General features: G+C 42.1%; 1 protein-coding gene across 3 annotated transcripts in view; it reads right to left on the reverse strand.

Annotated features, from left to right (window-relative positions):
- Positions 1-21823, reverse strand: part of ADAMTSL1 (ADAMTS like 1) — an 825910-nt gene that overhangs the window by 136883 nt on the left and 667204 nt on the right. For all 3 annotated transcript variants that reach the window (XM_032477631.1, XM_032477630.1, XM_014555590.2), the window contains one exon: positions 6708-6918. In XM_032477631.1, coding sequence (XP_032333522.1) covers positions 6708-6918 — 211 coding nt within the window. The remainder of the gene's footprint in view (positions 1-6707; positions 6919-21823) is intronic.

Consider the following 21823-nt stretch of genomic DNA (forward strand, 5'->3'; position numbering starts at 1 on the left):
TCTTTATGGAAAGTTGGGGAAGGCTTTGCAGAGGAGGTGACAGAGGAGGGGTTGGCCAGGGAGATAGAGAGAGCAGGCAGAGTCAGACCACATGTGCGTAGATGGAGGGTATGAAGGGCGGCGTATCTGTACATCTCTGAGGAGTCCTGAGAAGTCAGAGCTGAGGGCTCATGCAGACGTGTAGCTGGGAAACGAGCCCAAGAAGGCAGATGAGCAGCAGATAGTGAAGGGCCTTGGACGACATAAATGGACATACTCTTTTGTTTTGAGGTATAGTTGGATTTACAATGTTGTGTTAGTTTCTGGTGTACAGCATAGTGATTCAGTTTTTTTTATATACATGTGTAAATAAATATAATATATATATACTTTTTCATTATAGGTTATTACAAGGTATTGAATATAGTTTCCTGTGCTATACATGGGACCTTGTTGTTTTATCTATTTTACATACAGTAGTTTGTATCTGCTAATCTCAAATTCCTAATTTACCCCTCCCTACCCTTTCCTCTTTGGTAACCATAAGTTTTTTTTCTATGTCTGTGAGTCTGTTTCTGTTTTGTAAATAGGTTCATTTGTGTCATTTTTTTAGATTCTACATGTAAGTGATACCATGTAATATTTGTCTTTCTCTGTCTTACTTCACTTAATAGGATCATCTCTAGGCTCATCCATGTTGCAGCAAATGGCATTATTTCATCCTTTTTTATGGCAGATAGTATTCCATTGTGTGTGTGTGTGTGTGTGTATGTATCAATCACATCATTTTAATCCAATCATCTGTCAATGAACATTTAAGTTGCTTATGTGGACACACTCTTAAGCCCGTGGGGTGTCATTTAGGATTTTAAAGTAGGGGGTAACATGATCCAATTTGTAGAAATGATTCAGGCAGCAAAGGTAAATGGTTTCCAAAGAGTTCTGCCCTGTGAGGTCTGTGTGCTATGGAGAAAAGGTTTCCTGGTCAAATAACTCTAAGTGACAGTGCATACCATATCCTTATTTGGGGGTTTTTAGCACATATTCATATTTTAAAGACTTGACAGAGGGTCTCTAGTAAAGAACCACTGATACCAGGTTGGGAAACACTGGATCAGCATTAGGTGAGACAGCACAGGGAGACTGAGTATGAAGCTGTCTATAGTGGTTTGGTGAGCGGTGAGGACTGGAAGCAAGGCAGTGGGGAAGGATGAGAGAGGCAGAGAGCAGTGGGGGTTGGGGAGACATAGGAAGTGGGATCAACAGTCCGCGGGTGTTGACTGAGTTGAGGGACAAAAGAGGCTGAGATGGCTCCCGCTCCTCACTGGAGAATGGGCTAGATGGTGGCCTCAGCCACACCACAGGACCCATGAGGAAGACTGGTCTCCTGGGGACTGTGGCAGGTAGATGGGTTCTCGACCTTGGTGTTAGACCTGTAAATTTGAGGTAACTTTGTGATCTATGAGATCGAGAGTTTCAAAGAACAGTTAGAGAGAGGGCTTAGCAATATAATGAAGTCAAAACTGAGCCGAACAAATGAAGGCTCAGAGAAACAGAAAACGTGAGGACTGGAAGCTCACTTACTAAACAAAATTATTACATGAGAACAGAATTTCTACTCCAACCACTTTTGGATTAAAATTACCTTGTTTATCAAATGTCAACCAAGCTTGCTTAACCCTGGAAGTACAAAGGGTGTACAGTGTATCTTCTGGATTTACTATTCTTGCTACTACACGAAGCAGGGGGGTGCATCCCCACCAAAATCCAGAGCAATTATTAGAAAGAGTTTTCCCCTAATATTAAAAACAGTAACACCTCATGTGTGAAACATGAATTCTGATCTCTGCTTTGCTGACATTTATAGTTGGTTTCTAAAGGTAGGATCATTTCTTTATGAAATACATGGCTAAAAATAAAATTAATATCCCAATACATTTTTTTTCTCCCCAGATACAACATTTTAAATAAACATGGTCTCTAACTTATGAGGATTTATATTTTGGTCACTGGAATATAACAAAACTGATGACTACATTGACTCTTCTTGCCAGAATTCAGCTCTCTAATAGAGACCAAAGTCATTCTTTGCTGTGTGTGTATTTCAGTCTAGAAAATGAAAAATGTAATCCTCCAGCATTTATGGTTATCATCAAAATTCTTTTTTTTCCTGAATATTACCAGCAGGGACTCTTCTCTCATATATCTTTTTACACAGCAAAACTATAGGCATGTTGAATTGTAATTCTGATTTAAAAGAAAAAAAAAAGGTTCGTAGGGAAATGGTCACATAATCACAGTTTTAAGCAAGGGGGAAAATACGAGCTGTGGTGACTGTTTCAGTTTCTACACAGATGTGCGCAAGATGTGTGTACAGTGGGTGGGCACAATCCTGAACATGAAACACAGGCACATAGATAAACAGAAATGATGCTTCAGAGTGGACTCTCTAATTCATTTCAGTTTAATCTTTCTAGCATCCTTCTCTTTTTTTTCCTCCTCATTTTGTTTTAAAGTTTTTTTTTTTTTTTGAATAAGAACAAATAAAGAAGAAGATTGGTAAGTACAAGGTCACAAAAAGTGGCAAGAAGTAGAAGACGGACTTGTAATCTCAAGGACCTTGTGCTAATTGAGACGTACAGGGGAAATGGGGTGAGTCAGCCCACAGGAGAGCAGATGGTAGTAGGCTGAGTAATGACCCCAGAGATCTGTGTCCTTACCACTCGTTATCTGACATGGTAAAACGGACTTTGCAGAGGTGATTCACTTACAACTCTTGAAATGGGGAGATTACCTGGATTATCTAGGTGGACCTGATGCAGTCACAATGGCCCTTCTAAGAGGGTGGCAGGAAGATCAGAGTCAGGGAGGGAGAGTGAAAGGACAGAATCTGAGTTTGGCATGAGGCACTTTGAAGATGGAGGAAGGGGCCATGTGTGAAGGAAGTAAGTAGCCCCTCGAAGCTGAAGAGGCAACTTAACAGATTCTCCCCTAGAGCTTCCAGAAGGAACGCAGACCTGCCAACACCTTGATTTTAGCCAAGGGAAACTGATTTCAGACTTCTGACCTCCTGAGCTCTAAGAGAGTAAATTCATGTTGTTTTAAAGACCCTGACTGTGTGGTAATTTGTTACAGCAGCAGTAGGAAACACACACAGATTAACTGCCCTCAGTAAGGCAACAGGTACTAAGTTTTATGTAAACTGCTGATTTTAGAGCTGGCAGAGATTTAACACTTTAGAAAAAAATCATGAAGAGGTCTTTGGAAAGCTGCACCACACAATGGAAAAGAGAATGGGTTTTGAAGCGTACAGACCCCTTTTCCATTTACTGGCTATGTGAGCCGGGGCAAGCGCATCTGCTCTGAGCCTTATTTCCTCAAAGGGTTGTGTAAGGATTAAAAGAGAAACTAAAGAGCGGTAGAACAAGCCCTACCACATCAAGCCTGAGTTCATGTTAGCCTCACAGTGCTTCAGTTTGCTCATCTGTACAATGTGAATAATAGTAGTAACTATCACATTAAGGTTGGTGAAGAGTAAATGAGTTAAATACGTAAAGCGCCTAGAGTTACACTTGATACAGAGTAAGTGCTGCTCTTATTAAAACTCGAAGAAGCTTCTGAAATGTAGCAAGTGTTCAGTAAGTGAATGGGCACATGTGCTGTCTACCTTTCCAGCACCATCCTCTATGCTGTTCACATACCTGTGCGGGTGCTGTGGGGTCTCACTGAGAATCATCGCTGCTGTCACTGACCTGATGCTTTAACCTGGAAGTCATGGGAAAGCTCCTGTTCGTGGGAGGGGTATGTGACTGGTAAGTGAGCAGCACTGACCATGAAGCCATGTGGCTTCAGTGAGGGAGGACAGCAGAGGAGTCCTGGTGGGAGATGTAGAACTCCTGCTGGCTTTACAGGCAGAGGGGACGGGAACCGTGCGTGGACAGGGAGGAGAGCGGGTAGATAGGAATGTATGAGCAGGGATGGGAGAACCACAGTTAGAGATGGGCAGAGGCAGGTGTGCAACGAGATGAAGGACTGACTAAGCCATCTGGCTTGATTATATGGCAATGGAGAGTCCCTGAAAAAAATCCTAGCTGAAGACTCATGATCAAGGTGTCTCAGACTGCTTTATGCATATGTAACAGTGGTTTTCAATCATGGTGCTGTAACACACCAGTTGTAAAAATGATCTTTCGTGAGGTGTATAATAAGTAATATACAGCCAACACCGATGACGATGATGATAAGTGTGTGTATTTAATAAATTAGAGAGGATTCAGAAGACTAATGCACTAAATATGTAAGTGTTTCAAAAGCCAATCAAAAAACCCAAAAAACTATTATAGCTAAATTGATAAAGATAAATCTTAAATGATTCCTTCACACAAGACCAGAGATGAAAACCAAGGGTACAGTATTAAGAGGTAGAACTGCAGCAACGACGGCCCCTTAAAAACAAAGCTAGAATGAAGAGATTAGATCTATGCTTCACTTCTGCTTAACTGTTTCTAAACTAAAATTCTAACATAAATCCTTGGACTTCGTATTAGCCCCCTCCAGACCTATAGAATGTGTAAATTTTGTCTATTTGTTATACACCAGGCAAATGCTCTATGAAGGACAAAGGAGGTTGCATTCCTCACTGGCAAATGACAATTCACATAATTTATGACCCTTGCCCCAAAGAAAAGCATATGCATGAGGTCAGTGGTAGCCCAATGTTCATAAAGCAAGGAGGGGGAGTTTCTCCCTTCAGACAGGCCAAGGTCCATCAGGTTGTTATCTGTCTTCCTTTAAAGGAAGTATTTGATCCCCCTTCTCCTGTTCTTTCATATGAACAAAGACTCTAAACTGGGTGTTGAAGGATGACAGACCTCAGCACTATCCCCTGGTACATCCAAGCAGCGCACAGAAAAGACCCTGTGAGTGCACAGCAGGTCCCTTTGTCCCAGCAAGGACTGCCAAGGAACCAGAGGGCTAACCGGGCAAATGCATGGTCCACAGCTGATGTCTTACCTGAGCAGTGTCCCAGGACAATAGCTGATCAGCCCAGAGACACTTAAATTACTATTGACTTATTCCATACAGCATGAACAATGACTTCCTCTCTCTTAATAAATGGTCAGTAATAGCTGATTTTGCCTAAAAAAACAATTTAACTCAAGAAGTAGGATTCTAGGAAATAATGTGAAAATAATAGCCTATTGTTTCCTCTAGGTTCAGAGAGATTCCTAAAAGTGACCAGTAACCTAAAAGTGATTCCTATGCACCAAATGCTTAACAGGGCTTTTTCTCTGGAAGATAGAAACCTTGGTGGCTTTCAAATTGTGTTCTTCATTTCTTATTATGTTTGAATATTTCTCACAATTATTATGTGTTGGGTATGAAACAAAATATTTTTAAAGGTCCTAATAAAGGTCCTTCACTGGATAAACTCCAAAGAGTTTTTACTATTACTTTCATGATCTGAAAAACAGACTTAACTCTAACTCATCTCAAAGGCTTCTCCCTAATGGAAGGAAATAGAAAAAGTTTTCAGAATAAATTCATGTCCTAACAGGCCCAAGACTGACGGAAAATGGAAGAGTAAGTGACTCTTTAGAAATCTATTGTTTCAAATAGGGACACTGGGGTGGGGGTGGGGGTGCTGGCAATAGACCAAGAAAGGTCATGTGTATGGATGTGCTCTAAAAATGGAAAAAACATCATACATGCAGTACATGTGGCTACTGAAGGAGGTTGGTGTTTGAGTGACCTTCATGGGTAGGTCAACATTATGACTTATAACTATGCAACAAACCTATCAGTAGGACAAAAAGTAAAAAAAAATTTCAGGACTTGTGGGTAATACTGTTGGTATATTCATTCATCTTACTATTCAATAAACAATCCATCCAGAACTTACTATGTACTTCATAGTAATACACAACTAATAATACAGAGACTTAGTTTCAACAATAGAGGTTGACTTGGGATGGTTCCTTGTCTTGTGTTATCATGGGTTAGTGGTACAGTATAAAGTCATGGATTCACACGAACTAAAGGTAAAGGTATAAATGCACTTGAAATCAGGAGACATGGCTCTGGATCAGACCTGATGATCTTGGGCAAAACCATACCTAAGCCACAGTTATACCATCTGTAAAACAAGGAGGCTCATACAGAATCCCTGAGGGCCTTTTCAGCCACAGTAGTTTCCAACAATGGGATATAGTAGAAAGGATCACATAAAACTCAGCTGATGTCCAACCCTAGATTTGCTGGCTCTGTGAGCCTCAGTTTCCTCCAACCTAAAATGAAGAAAATAAAATCACTTTTCCCTAGACTCTTGTGAGGATTAACTTCAATTAGGTATGTAATAATATATATATTTCTTAACAGAACACTGGTATCTAGATGTTAAAAATACCTAACATCCTCTTGACTTCCACAGACCATCACACAGTAGCATGGAGTTTATGAACTTAGCCACATACATTCAAGTGCTAAAAGGATATATATACACACATATATATACATACACACACACACACACACACACACACACACATATATATATATACAGTCAATGTTTGTTTCCAGATGCTTAAATGTTTGTGTTTTGCTCACTCATTACTATTTGATTCTTTGAGTGCTTTCCTAAGTCAGAGCCCAGAGGAGGGCAGGGAGAAGGAAGGGCTGTGCCCACTGGCTGTGAAGAAGGACAGACAACACGTGGAAATGGCACTCACCGGCTGCCACTGTGCAGGATACCAGGCTGGGGGGCAGTTGAAGCGGTTACACGCTTGTACAGTGCTGGGCTTGGGCTGGTGACACATCTCATCAGCCAGGATGACTGTTTCATTCATCTCTCTGGAAAGTAGGTGGGAGCAGAAGACATCTCTGGTCTGTAGGCCAACCCCACAGGTGAGACTGCACGGACTCCACTTGCCAATCTCCCACCTGGAAAGAAATCAGAAAGTAGGAGAGGGTGATAAAGTGGAACATCCAATTTTTACTCACAAAATCACCAAAAAATGATACAACCATGTCTATTTTGAGGAAACATATAAGCTTCGTCAAAATAAGGGGGTACGTTAGATAAGCTATAGGTTGAGCACATAAAGGCTTTGGGTATCACATATTAAGGGGTAGGTCTAGAAGAAGGCTTCCTGCTTATCGCTCTAGTCCTCATTCTTAGTAAGACTGAAACATTTGTGCTTTGTTTTACTTTGGCTTCAGAATGAAAGGTTGCTGGGTCCAACTTTCTTCAAACTTCCATCACAGCATGGAAATGTCTCTGTCTTATGCATAAATATTATCACTGCCTGGGACTGGAGAATGTAACAAAAGTGCAGGTTGCTAAATCGATCAGTCTTCTTGAGGGGGAATCAGTGGAGGGACTACATGGAGAGAACAGCTCATTAACTGGAAGGAGGAAGTCAAATACACACAGATGAGCCGAGTGCAGGAGTGGGCCATTCCAAATGGCCAAGTCTTGACAAGTCCATTTAGAGTGAGCTAAGGGCCTATAAAAACATCCCTCTCACTGCATTTCCCTGTTGACACAGCCTCCAAAATGGGAATGATAAAAAACAAAAACAAAAACAAAAACAAAAAAAAAAAAACCCCCCAAAAACCCCAAAAAAACCTCAGCTGCTTGGGCTTGGAATGAGAAGTGTTCTTTAATGATCCATTTTAGAAAGTCCTGTTTACAAAACGAGGCACAAAGATTCTACAAACAGAAGTTAGCCAAGAAAAGCATGGCAAGTAGACCCCTCGGTAGCTAGGCCTGCCCAGCTTTTGTAGCCAGCCCTGAAAACTGGTTTAAGAATCTTTGGCTTTAATGTTTTCCATCAGACTGTAAAACTGAGGGTAGCTCTCAATCTTCTCCTATTACTCTGATCTGTAACTACCTTTCCAACCCTGTATCTTAGCCATATCTATACCGAACTTCTTTGTTATTCTCAGTTCATGCCTCCTGGTTTTCTAGCCCTGTCTTAACTCAAGCTGTTACTTCTAATTTGGAAGACTTTTGGTCTTTCCCTTGCCTCTCAAAATTTCTTCTATTTCTATGTAACCAAATGTAAACCATATTTAAAGGATTGTCTCCATAACTGCTCCAGACGTTGACCATTTTCTCGCTTGTACTGCAGTTATCCTGCCTGTCAAGGGCCCTACTGGAATATACACCTCTTGAAGGTAACATCTGTGTGGGAGTCAGTTTTGTATCCCTTGCAGAGTTCATCATAGCACTTTCTAGATAGTTAATGTATGTGGTTAATATTTTTTTTTAAAGAAATGAGCAAATGGAAGGGTCCTACCATCATAGTGGACACATTACACACATCATTATCTCTCTTAATTACATCCTGACTATCATGGGGTGGGCTGTACTGATTTTGCCTATTTTAAAGTTGAAGGGATCTAAGAATCAAAGAGGCTGCTTGCCCAAATATCCGTAATTATCAAGTAGTGAATTCAGAATTCAAACTAGGGTGTGTCTGGCTCCAAAGCCTTTGTACTCTCTACTGTACCATCTTATCTCCAAGAAATACCTTGAAAATTACTGTCTAAACATTCACTAACTTAATTGAATTAAAGAAGACAGCTTGGGTTGAATATATTTCTTTTAGATCCTTGTGTGAATGTCTATAAACTTACTTTTAGACCCCTAGCTTGGGTAAATCCCAAGCTTTCAAATGTTGTGGGGTTATTGGTTTTAAAATCTGCCTACACATTCTTTGCCACTCCTCCATTCTGAAGATGGAGTTTTGAGTATGGGCTGAACTTATTGGCTCACTTGTAAGGAACAGTGAGGCAGATGTGACGCTATGGGACTTCCAAGGCTAAATCATAAAAGGTATCTAGACTCCACTTGGCCCTCTCTTTGCTCACTCTGGGCGAAGTCAGCCACCACATCACGAGGACCCGCAGACAGTCTTGAGCAAAGTCCACATGCAAAGAAACTGAGGCTGCTCACCAACAGTCAGCACCAACTTGCCAGTCACATGTGGGAACTATCTGAAAGCAGCTCTGCTGGACCAGGTCTAGCCTTCAGAGGATTTCAACCTCATGAGAGACGTTGAGCCAGAACTGCCTTTCCAAGCTGCTTCTAAATTTCTCATTCATTAAACTGTGACAGGTAATAAATGTTTATTTTTGTTGTGAGCACTTCAGTTTGGGGGAAATTAATTATGGAAATAGACAACTAATACAAGTATATATTCTCCCTCCACCCCAAATGTGCATATATGTCCATCAAGAGACAGATACAAGAATATTCAAAGCAGCACTATTCCTGCTAGCCCAGCTGGGGAACAACTGATAAGTCCATCAACGGTTGAGTGGATAAATAATTATGATATAGTCATACAAAACTATAAAACAATGAGAATAAACTACAATAAGCAACATGGAAGAATCTCACAACCATAAAATTGCGTGAACAAAACCACAACTGCACAAATTCATACTGTGATTCCACTTACATAAAGCTAAAAACTCCAAACTAATCTACAATGTTAGAAGTGAGGGTGGTGGTCGGCCTTGGTGGGGTAGTAACTAGGAGAGGATGGGGGTGGGGTGGGGGGCTTCTGGGATGCTATCCTGATCTGAGTGCTGGATCTGCATGCACTTTGTGAAAAATCACCAGGCCACAAGTGGAGAATTTGTTTATTTTTCTCTATATTTGTTATGTTTCAAAGAAGGGTGTTCTCCCCTCCCTCCACTTTCAAGTGAGATACTCAAATGTTGTGGGTATAAAATAAAATCCAACAGCTATGTCCAGTGTTGATGACCATTCTGTGTACGTTTCGTAAAGGAGCTGCCTACACAGCTGTCCCAAGGTCAGAACTCGTACTGTCATCTCTGCACCTCCACAGCCCACTTCCGCCCTCACCTCCCGCAGAAAGTCAGTGTCAGGGATCTGGAAGCACGGGCATCTGGCAGGCGTGAGGCCGCTTCAATACTGCTGGCAGAACTCTCAAAATAGATGTATCTGCTTACTCGTGATAAAAGTACATGATATTCTCAAGGAAGGAGGTCAACAGAAGCTATCTGTGTATTAAGCGCTTGGCTGATTCTAGGTCAAAGTGGTTTAATCAATTTAGGCCAAAAGGGGAAAACAGACTGTCCCACTACTCCCCTCCTGCATGGGGGCTTTAATTGTGAGCACTGGCTCCTGCTGGCTGCAGACAGCTGCCTCCCTGGATTCTGTGCTGTGGCTGTTTCTGAGGGAGAGACTGTAGGCCAGTAGGAGACAGTCTGGGGGCAGGACTGGCTGTGGCTGGCAGCCTGGGAGACTTACGGGCTTTCCCTGGAATTCTGGTTCTGGTTTCCCGTAAGCTCAGTGCTGAAGAGGACAGAGGCTCTGGGCATCAGAGGGCGAGGGCATTAGTGCCTGTTTCCCCACTTTATCTGATCGACTTTTACTCGTCTTCTCATCTTCATTGAAAATGTTACTTCCTCAGGGAGGAAACCCTCAAAAGGGTAAAATTCTCCTCTACGATACAGTTCCATGAATACTTCTTCACTCAGAAATTCTCAACACACTTGTTGTTTTCTGTTTGTTTCAGTGTGGTAAGAACTCATAACATGAGGTCTATTGCCTTAACAATATTTTAAGTGTACAATACAGTACTGTTGTCTGCAGATGCTGTGTTGTACAGCAAATCTCTATAACTTACTCATCTTGCTTAACTGAAACTTTATGCCTGTCAATCATAACTCCCCATTTCCCCCTCTCCCGAGCTCCTGGCAACCACCACTCCACTCTTTGATTCTAGGCATGTGACTGTTTTAGATTCCATCTCATTGAAGTGGGATTGTAGTATTTGTCCTTCTGTGACTGGTTTATTTAACTTAGCACAAAGTCTTTAAGGTTCATACATGTTGTTACACGCTGCAGAATTTCCTTCTTTTCTAAGGCTGAGTAATATTCTACTGAATGTATATATCACATTTTTCTTTGTATATCATCTGTCAATGGGTGTTTAGGCTGTTTCCACATCTTGGAAAGAGCTACTGAGAATAATGAGTGCTACAATGGATGGGAGAGTGCTAGTACCTCTTCCGGGTCCTGATTTCAAATCTTTTGGATCAATATCCAGAAGTGGTACTGCAGGATCATATGGTAGTTCTATTTTTAACTTTTGGAGGAACCACCATGCTGTGTCCTACAGTAGTCACACCATTTATTCTCTCACAGTATTCACCAGTATTCTCTCACAGAAAATAAACTGTGGGAGAATAAAGTGCTGTTGTTTTAAGCCACTCCGTTTGTGGTACTTTATTACGGCAGCCCTGGGAAACCAATATACCCTTGCAACCTCAGTGCCTAGGATGGTGCCTGGGACAGAGAGGATGCTCGGGAAGTCCGAGGGGACTCAGAGTGGAACCCAGTGAACTGTGTGTGTCCCTCTGGGCTTGTCACTTGGCTGGTCAATCTCTCAGCTATGTCCTCTAAACAACTGCCCACCCTCAATTTCAAATTCCCTAAAGCTCTGAACACCATGAGGTTTTCTTCAGTGTGGCACAAACTATTTGGTGACAAAGCTGGACCTGATGCCTTAACAGGCCACATCTCATTTGGTGTAAATATTTATACATTTTACTGCAGCAATATTAGCCTGTTGGATTATGGTATTTTCCACCCAGAACTTACTATGGGTGTTACATACTTTGTCTTAGTAATGCTAATGTATTTCTAAAATGTCCCAAATTCCGAATTCCAAAACACATCTGTCCCAGTGGTTTTGGCTAAAGGATCGTGGTCCTGTTATCTGGATAATGTAAGCATGTTCACAATCGTTTAACTTCTAGGCTTTGGGTGTTGGTTTCATTATTGGGCTCATGGCCAAAATGTTAGGGAAAAGGGTTCCCCCAGAATTCCTTTTCTATACTATTTTCTTTCCTCTGAGTCCTTTTTCTCCACATTCCTGTTTCTTTTTGCCAAAACCTGCTTGTAGGGAAGGCTCTGAGTCAACAGATCACAGTGATGTCTTGTACCTTCAGGCTGGACCCTGCCAAGCTCCTGCAACTGCCTCCTGACCAAGGGGAGGCAGGAGCCAGAAGGTTACCTGGCACCCACTTCCTGCCCCAAGGCTGGAACTAGTCTTTCTGCCCTCTGCCCAGCATCAGGTGTACTTGGGTTGGATTTTTGACTTTAGGCTTCGTTTCCTGATTCCCATTCTGTTTTTCTAATGGTGCTGGAGTTCTGCTCAAAGTCCACCTTACTGGAACGTGGTCCTGTCACTCCGTATCTGGCCAGTTCCTGGCCTTGGACAAGGCAGAGACCCTTTGCCATGAGCCATGATGTGACAGCAACATATTCAGCTGACATCATGAATTATCGCCAATAACAATACTAACATTTACCAGTGTTTACAATGAGTCTAATACTGTGCTAGTTGCTTTAAATAGGTTGCCTCCTTTAATCCTCTCCACCTGTGAGACATATGCTGTTATCGTTCGCATTTCCACAACAAGGAGCTGAGGCCTGGATAAGGTAAACGATGACTGTGTCAATGCCACCCCCATCACATCCAAGTCTCCCATGACTTGGACATGTGGGTGCCAAGAATGGGGCTGCCCCTATGACAGAGGTCAGCACAATGGGTTCTCTAAGCGCAAGTCTCTTTCACTGAGGTCCCAGCAGGACTCAGGGCTAAGCTTACCCAAGATGTGGGATACGTATCTGAACTTATGTACTATTTCTATCGACTCTACAAAGAAGGCCCTATCAGTTCTCCCATTTTATAGGGTGACGGAACAGAGGCTCTGGCCAGTTGAATAACTTGTCCAGAGTCACACAGCTAGTAAACAAGGAAATCAGGATTCAAACTCAGGCAGCCTGGCTACCTCTTCTTAAGGCAAGGATGACAAATCAGCAGTAAAAAGTAGATCTGAGATGCAAATTCGAGGACCCCTGGTGCTTACAATCTCAGAAAGCGACAAATGACAAAATGACAGATCTATTCCTCAATAATAGGAGCGACCACACGGATGCTGCCCAAGAACATGAACATACTGGTGGTTGTTTTTCAGTGAAGCAGCAGTGGAACTTGGCAGCCATAGGGAAAAAGCAGAGTGTGGTCCCCCCAAGCACATGTTTGTTTTTGTGAAGGTGGCCATCAGAGATAATTTGGACAATCAAGGACCCACGGTGGTTGGCGCTTCTTAGTGGCTCATGTTTGTATTTGCTACACAAAAGGAGGAATTTTTGCCTTCCTCTGGACAAGGGCTCATTATGTGAGTTGCCAAGGTTTTGCTCCCTGCTCTTTTAGAGAGGCCTCCGGCAACTCACTATTTGTTGCTGGCATAAATGCACATAATTTCTAATGGCAGACTCTCCCCACCCCAAGCTATTATCCTAAGAACCTTGTCTTACCTTTGCTTTTGCAGCAAAGTAGGGTTTGTTTCTCTATTAAAAATTTTAAATTGCAGTTTTATTGGGAGGCAAAATACCATTATAAATTCGGCTATTTGTGAGATGCATTCTTTAAACATGTGTGTAATGCTCCAACTTGACTATCCTGCCCAACATTTCTATCCTGTGATTTTTGTTAAGGTCCCCCTCCAAAGATACTTGTTTCCTTTAGAATGAGGTCAGGAGGTAGACAGCAAAAGTCAGTAATAAAGCAGACACCATGGGGCGTGGCCAGCTCTAGAAATCCTAAGGTAGGCAATAGAGAATCCTTTCTCCAGTGGGGCCACTGTCTTTGAGCCGGTCCCACTTTAAGGTTCTTGGACTATTATGAGTGGCTCCTAATGGATCTCCACGTCTTCCAGTTTCCAATCTATCCGTAGCCTGAAGCTGCCCCAATGTCAGTCCAAAATGTGAATCTGCTCACTTTACTTCCTCTGATTATAAGCCTCCCTCGGAGTCCAAGCTGAGCTTTCAGGGGAATTGGGGTCAGTGTGCCCAGGGCTCGGCTTTGGCCCAGTGCACCCAGTAGGGGTCGGGGTGGGGGCACTGTATGGCTGGAGCTAAACTTTCTAACTGGCTTTTCCTCCTTCCTTCCTTCGTCCACTTTTTTGGCCTGAACTTGAGCCTGAGGCTTGGTGGGGAGCGGTCCATTGGCCTGTGACAGGACTCAGCCCTGGGCAGGGATAGCTGGGGATCAAATGTTCAGTGAGGACTGAAGCAACACATACATACATGAAGGAGAATGGGAACCAGATTTCTTACTGTCAGAGAAAGGAGTTACAAATACGGGAAGTGAGAAGACAAGGATAAACCTTATAAAATTAGATTGGTATTGAAAATAGTGTGAACTCATGACTTTTAATGGATAGATACTTAGATAGACATAAATATATCAACAGATACAGACATACATATGTATATGTTTACATTATTTCTCTTGCTAAGAGATCTAGAAGCAATGACATTCTAGTAGTAGCAAGTACAGCAAGTGCCCAGATCCTGGATTCTAAACATCATTTCTCCTCTAAGGAACCAGTTCCTATAAAAATGCCTCTTGGACAGGGGCTGGGAAAATAAAAGGTGAGCCTGGAAGATCTTGTAACAGGAAACTGGGGCATACTCAAAGAATGATAGTGTGTAACTCAAAAGGACACAGGGGCCAGTTTGGAGGGGCTCCTACCAGCCTTGTCTGGGACAATTTGATTGTAGTGAATTTTAACTCTTTGAGTAAAATAGAAATTCACAATAAATAAATGAGAAAGCTCTACCTACAGTAGAATGTCTACTAATAATCAAGAAGGAATGACAGAATTTAGAAAGTCACCATTTGTCAGTCATCATTGTAATAAGAGTAATAATTGATTCAGGCAAGAATCATCAAAGGATATTAACACGTGGGTGAAAAGCTGATGAGAAACAGGGTGTTTAGCTAGATTATCTCCCCTCAAAATATTTATTTGTTACTTACTATTAATATGTTCAACGTACTTATTAAGTTTACAGTGGAAAACCTGGCTGACATCATCTTAACCAAGTCATAAGAGCTGACCTCATCAGTCACGGGTGGAATGGAATACCATTCATCATCTCCTAATAAAGTGCACTAAGAAGAACACAGCATACTTCTGCAGTGCTTCTGTCAAAATTCAAAAATCATGAGGGAACATGAAGCAAACCCAAACTGAGTGACATCTTACAGAGTAACTGGCCTGTACTCTCCAAAAGTGTCCAGGATAGGAAAGACAAGAAGAGACTGTCCCAGATTGAAGGAGTCTAAAAAGAAATGGCAGCCAAAGGCAACAAAGGCCCTGGACTGGATCTCGGGCCCATAAAGGGCACTTGCTGGGACACCAGGTGAAATATGAATGGAGTCTGTGCATGAGATGGCGATACTGAATCCACGTCGTTTCTTGATAGATGCTTAGTTGTACGAGAGCATCCTTATTTTTAGGTAATCAGCACTGAAGTGTTAAGAGGCACGTGGGCTATACACCTGAAATGATTGTCAAATGGTTCCCAAATGTTAACAAATATGGAATTGAGGGGACAGGTATAAAGGAATTCTGTCTACTATTTTCACAACTTAAAAAAAAAAAGAAATTATTTCAAATTAAAGGTTACAAAAAGCATCCATTGGTTCCCTGTTACCCACAGGCCAAGGGTCAAATCTTATAATGTGCTTCACAAAGTAGTCCAAGGGTTATCTTCCTGGTGTCATCAGGAGTCACCCCTATACTCAGCTTGGCTGAGTACCCAGCAGAAGAGCACTGCTCTTCTCTGACTTGCAAACTCCTCTGCCTCTCAGGTTGGATCCTGAACATCCTCCTCCTCTCTGAATACTCTTCTGACGCCCCTTCCACAAGGCAGAGCTAGACCCTTCCCTGTATGCTACTGTCTCTTTTCTCCCAATGGCATTCTTTTCTCCGGCTCACCTTCATTGCACTGTAGTCATTTGTCTACTTATTTATCTCACTCACCAGACTCTAATGGCTGACTTATTGATTTTAACATCTCCAGCACCTACTACAGTGCTGACACATCGTAGGTGCCCAGGGTGGCTTTGTGGCACATAATGAAGCAGACCTTTGGCTCTGGAATTGGATTCTCTGTGAATTAACTGCACTCTGCCACTCTCTAATTGCATAACCCTCAGCAAGTTAAACAATTTACTCATATTTAAAATAGCAATAATAGCAATCCTCCCTTCAAAGGGTTGTTATGAGGTTAAAGTGAAAACATCTATGGAAAGGGCTTAAGCGCAGCGCCCGGCACAGATTAAGGGCTCTGTAAACATTAGCTAATACGAACTGTTATTAGTGGGTTCTCAGTAAATATTTGTTAGATGCATGGATGATTATTGTGAAGATAAAGTTTAACGAGCAGAGTGAGAATTCTTCCTAGATTGAGTCAGTCAAAGAAGGCACAGGTTACGGACACCAGGGGAAAGGACATTAGTGACACACCCACATGAACTTAGCAAAGCATACACTGCTAAGCATGGTGACAGATTCAGAAGGCGGAAATGAGCTCACCACTTTCAACATGATTTTAGCAAAGATGGGGAGAACTGACAAAGACCCAGGACACAGGGCAAACAATGTTAGGTAAGTAATAAGCTAACTGCTAAACTATTTGTCTGAAGCATGAACACTGCAGAAATTCAGGAGGCAGGCAGTGTGGTGCTCATAACCATTTGTAGTTATAGGACTGACTGCAAATCACAAAGTCTGTTCATCTACGTTATCTCGCTTGATGTAAGCAAAGCAGGCATCACTATCTCCATTTTATAGGATCAGCAAGCTGAGGCTCAGAGAAACAGGGGCTTTCCCCAAAATTGGGAAGGCTACTCAGCTTACTCCTTCTACCTTGCTAAGTCACTAAGGGATGGAGAAGGAACTTGAGAAGGGTCAGAGAGGACAGAGAAGTTAAGAAAAGCAGTTACTCTCCACAGCAGATGGATTTGCTACACCCTCTGTGTTTTAGAAAGCTGCTTAAAGGGGCCTAGGAAAAATAAAATAAAAGATCAAAGGAGATGTTAAACAATGGAGAGTACAAACATGTTTGAAGGCCAAAAATTAACCAAAAGCATACATGGTAAATAGCGTCAGTGAAAATCAGGGCTCTCTGTAAAAGAGGAGCTTACATGGCTCAGGAAACAGGAGATAGAACCATGATTCTCTTGGAAGCCAGCCTGCTTGGCATGAGGTTTTGGCTGCATAAAAATACTTATAATCAAGATTACCAACCACCTGATATGATAAAGCACTTATTTCCACTGGAGAACAGCGTGGTCAAAGTGACGACTTTAGCCATGCTGGCTGGCCTCACCTTCTAAATCATTTCTTAAAAAAATAATCAAGGTTACGAACATTGCAAATGATTTTTTTTTTTTTTGCTATTAAAAAAAAATAGATAGCTCTTGAAAAAAAAAAACCAGCACTGGCAGCAAAATACACATTTACTCTCTCATTACTAGCACGCCATGTGCTTTAAACCTGCTTCCTTCACGGAGCATGTCAAAGAGCACAATGGTCCCCAAATGGCCCAACTGTACAGAGCATCCCCAGCCTTCCCTCCCAGAGCCCAACATTTCTCTATGGCATCCCCCCATTGTCCAAGAAACACCCATGTGCTGGTTTATCCACAGGCAGCTTGATTTAATTAAAACTTCTAAATTCTGTTTTCAGGTCCCTGCTCACCCCATCTTCTGGGTGACAGGACATTCAAATGAGATAAAATTTCTGCTGGCTGTTGTGATTCAGAGAGGATTCCTGAGAAATAGGTTAGTAGGGTAGATGATCTGCCAAATCACTTTCGCCTTTACGAGTTTGAGATTTTAGTTGGCTTGCTTAGAATTCTAGGTAGACAATTCCTCTTAAAAATAGTTGCAGGGTAGTCCTCCTTGTGGTCATGATCCTAGAAGGAATTACTCTGATCACAAACACAGGTGTCATCTGGCACTTTTCCTTTTCTCTAACACCATCTTTTGGGTTTTATTCTAGTTTTCTCTACTTTATCTTAATGGATTAGCATCCTCAGAGTGCTAACTGAAGGTCTTCCACTAAATGAACTCCCTTCCTTTCCAGAATTACATTCCTCAAACAGAGTGAGCTTCTGCCCCGCTTAACTACTTGTTGGCTTCCCAAAGAACCATGTTTCCTTGTTCACATCTGTGAATTTGCTTCCAATTTTTCCTTCCTGGAATGCTCTCCATGTTCCCATGTTCAGATCTGATTCAAGCCCTTCTTCAGGGATGGTTTTCCTCACCAACTCAGCCCGTATCAACCACACCCCCTTTGCAATCCTACTGGATTTACTGTTATTTGGCCCTTGTTTATATTCTAAAGCACTGACCATGTAGTTGTTCTAAGCCAAGTCTAGAGCATCGTATCTGACATAATTCTATTTGCTTACATGTTTTTCTCTAGTAATCATACCAACTAGAATATAAGGTTTTAAGATTTGGGAGTTCCAAGAGCATTGTTTGGCATCCATGAAATCAGGCCATAAAGGTCTCCATCTATTTGTTGATTTGCAGGTGACATTTCTCACTAAGACCCTACAAACCTAAGAGTTTCTCCCTGTTATGGGTTAATAATGTCCTCCACAAAAAATATGCTGAAATCTTAACTTCCAGTACCTCAGACTGCGACCTTATTTGGAAATAGGGTCTTTACAGAGATAATCAAGTTCAAATGAGGTCATCGGGGTGGTTCCTAATCCAGTATGACTGGTGCCTTTATAAAAAGAGGAAAGTGGATACAAAGACATAGAAAATGACCATGTAAAGATGCAGGATTAGACAGATGCATCTTCAAGCCAATGAACATCAAAGATTGTTGAAAAACCAGCTGAAGCTAGGAAGAGACAAGAAGGATCCTTCCCCTACAGATTTCAGAGAGCATGGCTCTACTAACATGATTTAAGACTTAGCCTCCAGAACCGTAAGAGAATACATTTCTGCTATTCTAAGATACCCAGTTTATGGTACTCTGTTACAGTAGCCTTTGCAAACTAACACACTCCCCACCCCGTTTGTTCTCTTTAATCCATGTATTTATGTTGTAAATGGAAGTCTTTCTGGACATCTATATTCATGGGTTTTTTCTCCGGGTGAAATGCTTGGGAAGGCCAGACCTTTGTGTCGGGATCCACAGATCTGATTCTATTCTCTCCTGCAACATTCTGCCTCCTCTTTCCTTTCATCGTAATTGCTTTTGCAGTCTTGTAGACTTAACTTTTCTTCCACCCATGTATTTGGCCACTCATATACGCACGTGTGCCTATGGCCATGCATTCACTGAATGAAAACTTACTATGTACCAAGTATTATGCTGAATGATGGGGATGCAGAGATTTAAAAAAAACTGTTGATCTTAAGGGCTTTCAGAGACAACTGTAAGACACTCTAGTAAGTGTTAGTCATTTATTTATTTATTCAGTGAGTGCTTATTGAGGACTTTATGGGGCCAGGCTCTAAGTACAGGAACAGAGTGGTAAAGGAGACAGAGACTCTATTTTCACGGGACTTACAGTTCAGTCTATGAGATGGATAAACACAAGGTATAGGAAAACACAAAAATACAGCCTGACAGTCAAAAGGGAAGTGATAGTCATGGAAAACTTGCTGCAGTCAGTGATGCCTGGGCTGAGTCCTGAAGGGTGAGTTACAGGTGGCGAGGCAAAGGCAGAAGTAAAGAGAAAGTATTCCCGGAGTGGGGAGGTGTAAGAAAGCATGACGCTTTGGGGGAATTCTAATTTATTTATTTCTATGCTCCGGGTTGGAAAGAACACTGAGTTGAAAGCCTAGTAAGTTCTTGGAAAATTCTGGTTCTCACTTCTCTCTGTTTTCCTCGATGTAGTTATGGGCGGGGAAGGGAGCCTGGGAAACAGGCACTCTGGGCAGCCAAAGCCCTAATGACAAAGGTGACTTTAAGTTCAAATGCACTGCCCCCAGGATACTGCTGAGTAGCACACACCTCATCAGCTGAGGGCTGAATGCCCAGCACCTTCCTTTCCGTCCATCCCAAGGGGTGCTAGGCTTTGGTGAGAATTCCAACAGGCTCACGGCACAGGGTGACACAGTGCTTCAAACAGATCCTACACCATGTTTAATCAGACCACAAATTTCACTTCAAACTTGGTTTGGCAGAGGAAAACAAAAGATAAAGCCATTTCCCCTGGGGAGATCTCTCTGTCTCATAGTTTGATATGTGAGGAGCCCGACAAAGCAGCAGCTAGCTACTGACGCACGGTGAGAAGAAATCCATCAGCGCCGGGACCCAGGACCGCACACACACGCATGCGCACTGCTGCAGGCAGCGCCCGCTCTTTGCAGACCAGGAATATTTCTATTTGCACGTACATTTCTACCCACAGGATGCGAAGAGCAGTGGTCCCTGCACTCTCTAGCCCTGAAGGCTGTTTACTTGAGGAGAAAGAGTGAGGCCATTCACAAATGTTTTCATATTTGACCACACAAAAGTGACCTAAAATTATTTTTCAAGTTAGGTTCAAAGATCTCTTCAAGTAGAATGTATGTTTTACTCTTTGATGGTTTGTTATCTCAGGGTGAGTTAAGGGATTATCATCAGGCTAACGTCTAAATAAATTTAAACCCTCATATTAGGATTTATATTGGCTTATTAAATCCCTCATTTGTTTTTGATTATCCATGATGCTCATTTATTCCCGGCCCTTTTATCCCTGGAACACTATTTTAAAACATGCCTGGATCTGAATAGCACTGACGAATTGCCCTAAATCCCTGAGTTATGTTCATAAAGCAGGAGACACAGGAGCATGACATCAAAGAAGCAGACTGATCCAGAACTTTGGATTCCAACAAACCAGAGACAGAACCTACTTCCACTTGTGTTTTATAACTTTGGCCAAGCAACCCATCTTGAATGTTAACTTCCTTATCTGTTAAATGGGACAATAACTGCAATAATAACTTCCAATAGTTACTGGATGCTGGTTACTCACGAGGTACTGATGTAAGGATGTCCCATGTACTGACTCGTTAATCCTCACAGCAGCCTAAATTAGAGGTACTACAATTATGCCCTTTTGTGTACGGGTTAACTGAAGTAAGGGACCCAGGTCACACAGCTAGTCAGTAGGGATCTAGGATTCAATTCTAAGTGGTCTCCAGTGTTTTAACTGTGATCTTACTTGCTAGATTCTAGATTACACAGGTGCTGGGAGGAAATACCACATGGTAGCTGCTGTGATTACTACTGCTGTCACTGTTACTATATTATTTCTCTTACACAAGAGAGGCAAATGGGAAGAAAGGGTCTTTCAGGATTCTTCTGTGTGTGTGTGTGTGTGTGTGTGCCTATTTGTGGTTTCTTGGAATGACCGCTATTACTATACTGAAATCAGAGGAACTGTTTTGCTACCCAGTTGTACTTGCTTTATTCCACCCACTTACTATAAGCAGCAGTTTGGTTTCATGCAGCTCAACATGCCCCAGGCCACAGAGAACTTTCTTGCTGCCCTCTGATCCTCAGAGCACACTATTTTTCCCAGTTAAAAAAACAGAAGCAGTGGGGCAACCTGATAGCTGAATTCTGAGTAAGAACGCTTGGATCCATATGACTTCCAAAAAACTGTGGGGAGGGTTTCTACCCCATGTCACATGAAGGTCAACTGAATTCCTAATTAGGGACTATCACTCACTGATACTAAACTACTAGAAAAATCCCCATACTCTACGAATGCAGCTGTTTTCTTTCTTCCCCTTCCATGTCCCACTTGACCCCTTATCCTCTACTCCTCAGACTCAAAGAGTAAAGAATGCTTTTCTAATGGATCGACATGCTATCTTCAGACAGGAGAAAAGACTTCTGGCCTGAGGTAACTGCTGTCTTCTCAGCTGTACATAAAATACTCAGTACATTTCTATAGTGTTCCTGAGGCACAGAGAAAGAA

Source organism: Camelus ferus, chromosome 4, assembly GCF_009834535.1.
Source record: "Camelus ferus isolate YT-003-E chromosome 4, BCGSAC_Cfer_1.0, whole genome shotgun sequence".
In the NCBI taxonomy this organism is placed as follows: domain Eukaryota; kingdom Metazoa; phylum Chordata; class Mammalia; order Artiodactyla; family Camelidae; genus Camelus; species Camelus ferus.